Raw genomic sequence first — 10000 nt, 5'->3', positions numbered from 1 at the left:
TTTCTTTTATTCTTTTATTCTTTTACTTGTTTCAGTCATTTGACTGCGGCCATGCTGGAGCACCAAAGAAAATATTTATTTTTGATCACACCTTAAAAATCACATTAGTATATACACATACATACATATATACAAACATAGACTAGCATGTGTGTGCATGAGTAGTAGTAGTAGTAGTAGTAGTAGTAGTAGTAGTAGTAGTAGTAGTCACCTGGATATTCGAGTACGCCAGTGCGGACATCGGAAAATGAGTTAAAAGTTAAGATGATTTTCTTCTCTTCCTGTAGCTCCAGCTGGACAAAGTTGTTAAAGTTGTCATAGAGATAGAGCAAGAGAGCATCCATCTTTCTTGTGCGGAAACTGACCACGATTGTTTCGTCCATGACACTGGGTCGCTGTGTCTTGTCGAAGAAGAGGAAAGAGTCCTCTTTCCCTGTGAAGGTCACTGTGTCCTTGTCAATATCTGGAAAAGAAAAAAAAAAGAAATAATAAATCTCTGAACGAGGTATAAACAGTAACTGCACGACAATGTGAGGTATATTTGCCATCTCAATATGACTAACCACTACGGGTGGGTGTTACTGTAGCTTGTAGCCCCAGGAGAACATCGTCTCCAGCTGGCTTTAGGCACACTTTCTGTGCACTTATGGTATTTGCAAAGGGAGGTCACCCTTCCCTCGTCAACCTAAGTGGCACGCACGGACTGCAGTTTCTAGGTATTGACCTGTCATCAGCGTATGACAATCACCGGTTTTCGATGAAAGGGGTCCCAATGCAAATCCTTATATCGTTTTTCCAGTAACTTTTCATCACTGATCTTGAAAAACTGTATGCAAGCAATAATAAATCTCCGAACGAGATATAAACAGTAACTTCACGACAATGTGAGGTATTTTTGCCATCTCAATATGACTAACCACTAAGGGTGGGTGTTACTGTAGCTTGTAGCCCCAGGAGAACATCATCTCCAGCTGGCTATAGGCACACTTTCTGTGCCCTTATGGCATTTGCAAAGGGAGATCATCCTTCCCTTATCAACCTAAGTGATATGTACGGACTGAAGTTTCTAGGTATCGACCTGTCCTCAGCATGCGACAATCATGATTATGATAAAGATGATGATGATGAAGAAGATGATGATGATGATGATGATGAGATGATGATGTTGAAGATGATGTTGATGCTGATGACGATGATGATGATGATGATAAAGATGATGATGATGATGATGAGGCTGATTATGATGATGATGATGATGAAGATGATGATGAAGATGATGAAAATGATGACAAAGATGACGACAATGATGATGCTGATGGTGATCATGATGATGACGACGACGATGATGATGATGATGAAGATAAAGATGACGGAACCCAAGTTTAGATTTCTATAAGCATTCAGTGCCAACCGAAAATGAAAACCAAGAGGGAGATAAAGGAACAACACATAAAAAAAAAAAAACAGAAAAGAAAATAAATTGAAATATTTAATTACTTTGGTCACAGTCAAAGCCCAAATGGGACCACTTGTTTTCACAGATGCAGTCGTAGCTACCCCACAACTCTACGCATCGTCCACCATTCTGGCAGGGTCCCCGTTCGCATGCTGCAATGCAACCAGGGTAGATTTCACCAACTCTACAAACGACAGAGAGAAAATAAAGAATAAATATAAATAATTATAAAAAATGATTGTGAAACACAGGGTATATACACAGGGTATATACAATGGATATACAGAGTACGATGGGTAAATTCTCGCTATTCTATATTTTTCATTTTGTGCATGCTCATTGTTTTTGATTATGTTATCTACACAGTCTAGTAGGGTCAGTGGAGGCGCAATGGCCCAGTGGTTAGGGCAGCGGACGCGCGGTCGTAGGATCGCGGTTTCGATTCCCAGACCGGGCATTGTGAGTGTTTATTGAGCGAAAACACCTAAAAAGCTTCACGAGGCTCCTGCAGGGGGTGGTGGTGAACCCTGCTGTACTCTTTCACCACAACTTTCTCTCACTCTTTCTTCCTGTTTCTGTTGTACCTGTATTTCAAGGGGACGGCCTTGTCACTCTCTGTGTCACGCTGAATCTCCTCGAGAACTACGTTAAGGGTACACGTGTCTGTGGAGTGCTCAGCCACTTGCACGTTAATTCCACGAGCAAGCTGTTCTGTTGATCGTATCAACTGGGACCCTCGTCGTCGTAACCGACGGAGTGCTCCTAATAGTCGGGTCAGTGGGGCACCATTTGTGAGAAAAACAGTACCATGATACAATTCACTCTGCCAGAAATTTGGAAACGACATGCTGTATTGCTTGGCATTCACAGCAGAAGACCCAATAGGAATATTTCGGAGTGTTTGGGTGTCAGTCTTAGGACAGGTACCAAGAAGGATACATCTTAAACATCCAGTCAACATCATGGTGTTTGGGGGTGATCACTAGTGATGGTGACATTTTTCTTCCATTCATCTTCCTACATAGGCCCAGACTCAACACGGAAGCCCACACCAAGTGCCTGAAGAAGGTGACTGCTGGAAGACCGTATGTCTGGCAACAGGTGTCTGCACCATGCCACACGAGCAGGAGAACCCAGTCATGGGTGTCAGACAATTTCTGCAACCACATCACCCCTAAATCCCCAGACAGCAACCTCCTTGATTATAATGTGTGGAGACCAGCTGAGCGAGAGACCAACAAAACTCCTTTTCTAACACCAAAGATGAACTGAAGACAAGAGTCATAGTACCATTCACCATTTAAACAAGGAGACCATCCAGAAGAGTATCTTGAGGCCATGGTTGGAGCCAATTGTGGTTTTATTGAATAAATTTACTCATTAGTATTTCAAGATATATTTATGTAACTTTGATCTATACATCTGTGTCATTTTCAAATTTGTGTAATTTAGACAATTTATTGACCACACTCTGCATATAGTCATAAAGAAGATGTATATATTTATACACACATTTTACGTGTGTGTAAGTACATATATACATTTGCAGATGCTCATACTATATATGTGTAAATGAAGGGTAAAGGGTAATGACCCCCTTCGGTCATGACTGACCATAGGGTTGCACATGGGAAGTTCCGCTCCGAGACACAAGTCCGGGCAAGGTTGTTTATGGAAGAGCATCTGTCACCCATGCATACCAGCCTCCCTTCTCCATGCCACCGATGTTATCCAAGGGTAAAACAAACACTGATACAGTTTGGTACCTGTGACATTGCAACTCATTTCTGCAGCTGAGAGAGCTGGAGCAACGTGAAATAAAGTGCCTTGCTCAAGAACACAACACGCAGCTCAGTCCAGGAATCAAACTCACTACCTCATTATTGTGAGTCTGATGATCTAACCACTGAGCCATGTGCCTTCACATTCATCATCATCATCATCGTTTAACGTCTGCTTTCCATGCTAGCATGGGTTGGACGGTTCAACCGGGGTCTGGGAAGCCAGAAGGCTGCACCAGACTCCAGTCTGATCTGGCAGTGTTTCTACAGCTGGATGCCCTTCCTAAACGTCAACTACTCCGTGAGTGTAGTGGGTGCTTTTTATGTGCCACCAGCACAGAGGCAAGAGGAGGCTGGCATTGGGTTCGATCTAATCGACTTAATCCCTTTGTCTGTCCTTGTTTGTCCCCTCTGTGTTTAGCCCCTTGTGGGTAGTAAAGAAATAGGTATCAACCACGCTTGAATGAAGCTTTTTACATGCCACTGGCATGGGAGCTAGTCAGGCGGTACTGGCATCGACCATGCTCAAATGGATCTTTTTATGTGCCACCGGCATAGATGCCAATCAGGTGGTACTGTCATCAGCCACGTCAATGACTTCAGTTGACTCAACATGACCTCACAAGCGCAGTTTATTGCCCAATGATTGAAGGGTACTTTTAAATGGGCTGGTTTTGCTGCACTGGCATAGGCCACGGTTACGGTCTCAGCTTGCCAGGTCTTCTCAAGCACAGCATATCTCCAAAGGCCTCTGTCACTTGCTATAGCCTCTGTGAGGCCCAACATTTGAAGGTTGTGCTTCACCACCTCGTCCTAGGTTTTCCTGGGCCTTCCTCTTCCACAGGTTCCCTCAACTGGTAGGGTGAGACACTTTTTCACACAGCTATCCTCATCCATTCTCACTACATGACCATACCAGCGCAGTCGTCTCTCTTGCACACCACATCTGATGCTTCTTAACTCCAACTTTTCTCTCAGGGCACTTACACTTTGTCGTGTATACACACTGACATTACACATCCATCGGAGCATACTGGCTTCATTTCTTGCGAGCTTACGCATGTCCTCAGCAGTCACGGCCCATATTTCACTGCCATGTAGCATGACTGTTCGTACATGTGGATCATACAGTCTGCCTTTTACTCTGAGCGAGAGGCCTTTTGTCACTAAGCAGAGGTAGGAGTTCTCTGAATTTTACCCAGTCTATACTTATTCTAGCAGCTACACTCTCAGAGCATCCACCCTCACTACTGACTTGGTTACCTAGGTAACGGAAGCTATCAACTTGTGGCAAAATTTGAAGCCATTATTATTATTCATCATCATTGTTTGACCGTGGTCGAGACAATGGAATTTACCATGCTACGCCAGACTTCACGGTCCATCATAGCATTACAGAAGTCCTGTTGCTGGATGCCTGTATCCCTGGAGATTACATCAGGGTAGGAGAGTGTGCGCCCTCTGGTGTTGCGAGTAGATGGCTTCCAGAGGAGAAGAGTAGAAATTGCCTTGCTTTCAGCTCTACAACAATGTCCAGCAAACTGGACTCTCTTACCTTTCACAAGAGATGATATGTATGTATGTATTATATAAATATATATATATATTCATCATCATCATCGTTTAACGTCCGCTTTCCATGCTAGCATGGGTTGGACGGTTTAACTGGGGTCTGGGGAGCCCGAAGGCTGCACCAGGCCAGTCAATATATATATATATATATCATCATTGTTCGACCGTGGTCGAGACAATGGAATTTACCATGCTACGCCAGACTTCACGGTCCATCATAGCATTACGGAGGTCCTGTTGCTGGATGCCTGTATCCCTGGAGATTACATCAGGGTAGGAGAGTGTACGTCCTCTGGTATCGCGAGCAGATGGCATCCAGAGGAGAAGAGAAGAAATTACCTCGTTTTCAGCTCTACAACAATGTCCAGCAAACTGGACTCTTCTACCTTTCACAAGAGATGATATGTATGTATGTGTATATATATATATATATATATATATATCATTATCATCATCATTGTTCGACCGTGGTCGAGACAATGGAATTTACCATGCTACGCCAGACTTCACGGTCCATCATAGCATTACGGAGGTCCTGTTGCTGGATGCCTGTATCCCTGGAGATTACATCAGGGTAGGAGAGTGTGTGCCCCCTGGTGTTGCGAGTAGATGGCTTCCAGAGGAGAAAAATAGAAATTACCTCGTTTTCAGCTCTACAACAACGTCCAGCAAACTGGACTCTCCTACCTTTCACAAGAGATGACACAGGTGGTAGTTTCCCATATTATTATTAGGTGGAGATAACTCACCTTTGTATTCCTGGCAGATCCAATTTAACAATCTGGTTGTTGTAGACGAGATCCCTAATGCATCCGGCCAGACCTGGTAGCGTTGCTACATGCTTGAGGCTACAAAAAGAAGAGGAGACAGAAAATAGAATAGTTAGGGGACAGTGCAACATATGTGTGCGAACTTTAAGGATTCAACATTTAGGGTTACATCAGAGTGCCCTAACCCTAACTCTCACCTACAGTCACATCTGAAACTGACCGATGAACACTTGAAAATGCCATGAATGAGTTTAAGTCATTATGGGAGAAATAGTGGGGGGGGGGGAATCAGATGCTTGTATAAAACAGTAGTTTATACAACCCCTTCTTTGACATGGGACTGACCTGGGACTAAACAATAAGGAAAGGTACATTAAATAGTGTAGTCCTAGATACACTATGTCTGAATAATAAGAGACAGGATGGTCACAGCTGGAATATCTTTGATCATAGATCTGCTGGATCAGGACTGACCTAGGGTTAAACAAAAACATCAAGGATGGGCACATTAAATCATGTAGTCTTAGATACACTATGCATGAATAATAAAAGACAGGATGGTCAGAGCTGGAACATCTTTGATCATAGGCCTGCTGGATCAGGACTGACCTAGGGTTAAACAAAAACATCACGTAGTCCTAGATACATCATCATCATCATGTCTGAATAAGAGACAGGATGGTCACAGCTGGAATATCTTTGATGATAGGTCTGCTGGATCAGGACTGACCTAGGGTTAAACAAAAACATCACGTAGTCCTAGATACATCATCATCATCATGTCTGAATAAGAGACAGGATGGTCACAGCTGGAATATTTTGATGATAGGTCTGCTGGATCAGGACTGACCTAGGTTAAACAAAAACATCACGTAGTCCTAGATACATCATCATCATCATGTCTGAATAAGAGACAGGATGGTCACAGCTGGAATATCTTTGATGATAGGTCTGCTGGATCAGGACTGACCTAGGGTTAAACAAAAACATCACGTAGTCCTAGATACATCATCATCATCATGTCTGAATAAGAGACAGGATGGTCACAGCTGGAATATCTTTGATGATAGGTCTACTGGATCAGTACTGACCTAGGGTTAAACAAAAACATCACGTAGTCCTAGATACATCATCATCATCATGTCTGAATAAGAGACAGGATGGTCACAGCTGGAATATCTTTGATGATAGGTCTACTGGATCAGTACTGACCTAGGGTTAAACAAAAACAACAACACAACAATAGTATCAACACCAATAGGGCAGGTTACTTACTCAGATGGTGCTCCACCAATATACATGTAGACATCTGAAGGAAACACGCTCAACAATTTAGAGGTAAATTTTCGCAGTTCTCTCTTCATTCCAAATGTCATACGAATGTTGTAGTTGTCGTGCTCGAGTTTCACAATGTGCCACTGGCCATCGTCCACTCGAGTGTCAGACCGCAGGGTGATTTCAGTGAGGTTTTTACCGAGCAATGCCTCAAACTTGATGGTGTTACCTGAAAATAAGACAATTGCTGGATTTAAGTCCTGGGGGGTGCATTAGGGTGAGGTTGTGCATTCTTTTTAGTTGTGCTTATTGGCTATCTTCAAAAGGGCCACATTATCAATGGAGAGTACTCCGCCACTTTGCTGAGGGAATTGAGAAAGGCCATCAAGACCAAAAGCCCAGGAAAACTGATGTAAAGGGACAATGCTCTAGCACACAAGTCCCCTGTTTCAATGGCTTCTTTGCATGACTGTGGCTTTGAAGTGGTTGACCGCTGTCCCTTTTCTCCTGCTTTGACCCCCATTTAACTATCATCATCATCGTTTAACATCCGTTTTCCGCGCTAGCACGGGTTGGACGGTTCGACCGGGGTCTGGGAAGCCAGGGGCTGCACCAGGCTCCAGTCTGATCTGGCAGTGTTTCTACAGCTGGATGCCCTTCTTAACGCCAACCACTCCACGAGAGTAGTGGGTGCTTTTTACGTGCCACTGGCACAGGTGCCAGAGGAGTCTGACATCGGCCACGATCGGTTGGTGCTTTTAACGTGCCACCGGCACGGAAGCCAGTCGAGGCGGCACTGGCATCGGCCACGTTCGGATGGTGAAGAAAGACGTTCCCATGCCGGGAATCGAACCCGGGCCGCCTGGAAAAAGGGAAAAGTAATTGGCTGAGAACCAGTATCGCAGGGACGATGATGTCATGTCTGCTGTTGATGACTTCTTCGACCAACAGGATGAGTGCTTCTTCACCAACGGGATTTAAGCACCGTGACACCAATGGAAGAAATGTATGCACAGCATGGGGGAGGGTGTTGAAAAATAACCCCATCTGGTCACATTTCTGAAGGGTATCTTAGTCAGCCAATGAGCTTTTGGGCTGACCCTTACTGATGTGTTCTTTGATGAGGTCAAGCACTGTTGTGTGTGTGTGTGTGTGTGTGTGTGTGTATGTATGTGTGTGTGTGTGTGTGGTGTGTGTGTGTGTGTGTATGTATGTGTGTGTGTGTATGTGTGTGTATGTATGTATGTGTGTGTGTGTATGTATGTGTGTGTCTGTGTGTGTGAGTGTATGTGTGTGTGTGTGTATGTATGTGTGTGTGTGTGTGTGTATGTATGTGTATGTATGTGTGTGTGTATGTGTGTGTGTGTATGTATGTGTGTGTGTGTGTGTGTAATGTTAATGGCATGCTTTCAATGGTGGCAAAGGTTAGGGATGGTATTGGCCGCAGACGGAAGGCTGGCAGAAGGGTTAGCACATCAGGCGAAATGCTAAGCGGTACTTCGTCTGCTGCTACGTTCTGAGTTCAAATTCCGTCGAGGTCGACTTTGCCTTTCATCCTTTCGGGGTCAATTAAATAAGTACCAGTTACACACTAGGGTCGATATAATCGACTTAATTCATTTGTCTGTCCTTGTTTGTCCTCTCTGTGTTTAGCCCCTTGTGGGTAGTAAAGAAATAGGTATTTCGTCTGCCACTACGTTCTGAGTTCAAATTCTGCCGAGGTCGACTTTGCCTTTCATCCTTTCAGGATCGATTAAATAAGTACCAGTTACGCACTGGGGTCGATGTAATCGACTTAATCCGTTTGTCTGTCCTTGTTTGTCCCCTCCGTGTTTAGCCCCTTGTGGGTTATAAAGAAATAGGTATTTCGTCTGCCGTTACGTTCAGAGTTCAAATTCCGCCGAGGTCGACTTTGCCTTTCATCCTTTCGGGGTCGATTAAATAAGTACCAGTTACGCACTGGGGTCGATATAATCGACTTAATCCGTTTGTCCTCTCTGTGTTTAGCTCCTTGTGGGTAGTAAAGAAATAGGTATTTTGTCTACGGCTATGTTCTGAGTTCAAATTCCGCCGAGGTCGACTTTGCCTTTCATCCTTTCGGGGTCGATTAATAAGTACCAGTTACGCACTGGGGTCGATATAATCGACTTATCCGTTTGTCTGTCCCTGTTTGTCCTCTCTGTGTATTTTGCCCCTTGTGGCTAGTAAAGAAATAGGTATTTCGTCTGCCGCTACGTTCTGAGTTCAAATTCCGCCGAGGTCGACTTTGCCTTTCATCCTTTCAGGATCGATTAAATAAGTACCAGTTACGCACTGGGGTCGATATAATCGACTTAATCCATTTGTCTGTCCCTGTTTGTCCCCTCTGTGTTTAGCCTCTTGTGGGTAGTAAAGAAATAGGTATTTTGTCTGCCGCTACGTTCTGAGTTCAAATTCCGCCGAGGTCGACTTTGCCTTTCATCCTTTCGAGGTCGATAAATTAAGTACCAGTTACGCTCTGGGGGAAATGTAATCGACTTAATCCGCTTGTCTGTCCTTGTTTGTCCCCTCCGTGCTTAGCCCCTTGTGGGTAGTAAAGAAATAGGTATTTCGTCTGCCGCTATGTTCTGAGTTCAAATTCAGCCGAGGTCAACTTTGCCTTTCATCCTTTCATTGTCAATTAAATAAGTACCAGTTACGCACTGGGGTCGATATAATCGACTTAATCCATTTGTCTGTCCCTGTTTGTCCTCTCTGTGTATTTTGCCCCTTGTGGCTAGTAAAGAAATAGGTATTGGTGCTAATGGCACAGTCTCTAACAAACAAACCATGACCATCACCACAGAAAAAAAGTAAAAACAGAAAGTAATGGAAATGTGCAACTCACCTGATTCCAACTTAATGACAATGTGGCTTCCGTTGCCGTCGGTCTGGTAGACAAGGAGGGCCTGGTCGTTGAAAGTGCGGAATGAGAAGTGGAGGTCTTCATATGTCCAGGCTGGTGACTGCAGGTACGACTCACGGGACTTGAACGTGATGGCTTTCACCTGTTGATGGACTCCTGGAAAGTAGTAAGAGGTGGTTGCGGATTCGTGGTGGACACTGACCGAGGCAGAACATTTCGGCTGTGATGTAGGGGTGTGTGTTGGGTGGGGGCGGGTCGAGCG

The 10000-nt window shown here is 44.3% G+C and overlaps 1 protein-coding gene across 1 annotated transcript in view; it reads right to left on the bottom strand.

Annotated features, from left to right (window-relative positions):
* The window catches only part of LOC115230827 (contactin-associated protein-like 4), a 76226-nt gene that overhangs the window by 15329 nt on the left and 50897 nt on the right, over nucleotides 1–10000 (bottom strand). Inside the window, exons 15-19 of the mRNA XM_036499835.1 lie at nucleotides 9721–9894; nucleotides 6855–7083; nucleotides 5559–5657; nucleotides 1498–1640; nucleotides 212–463 (exon numbers count right to left, since the gene is read on the bottom strand). Coding sequence (XP_036355728.1) covers nucleotides 212–463; nucleotides 1498–1640; nucleotides 5559–5657; nucleotides 6855–7083; nucleotides 9721–9894 — 897 coding nt within the window. The remainder of the gene's footprint in view (nucleotides 1–211; nucleotides 464–1497; nucleotides 1641–5558; nucleotides 5658–6854; nucleotides 7084–9720; nucleotides 9895–10000) is intronic.

Source organism: Octopus sinensis, unplaced genomic scaffold (assembly GCF_006345805.1).
Source record: "Octopus sinensis unplaced genomic scaffold, ASM634580v1 Contig16474, whole genome shotgun sequence".
In the NCBI taxonomy this organism is placed as follows: Eukaryota; Metazoa; Mollusca; class Cephalopoda; order Octopoda; family Octopodidae; genus Octopus; species Octopus sinensis.
The sequence above is the reverse complement of the archived record's forward strand: the minus strand, read 5'-3'. Positions and strand labels throughout refer to the sequence as shown.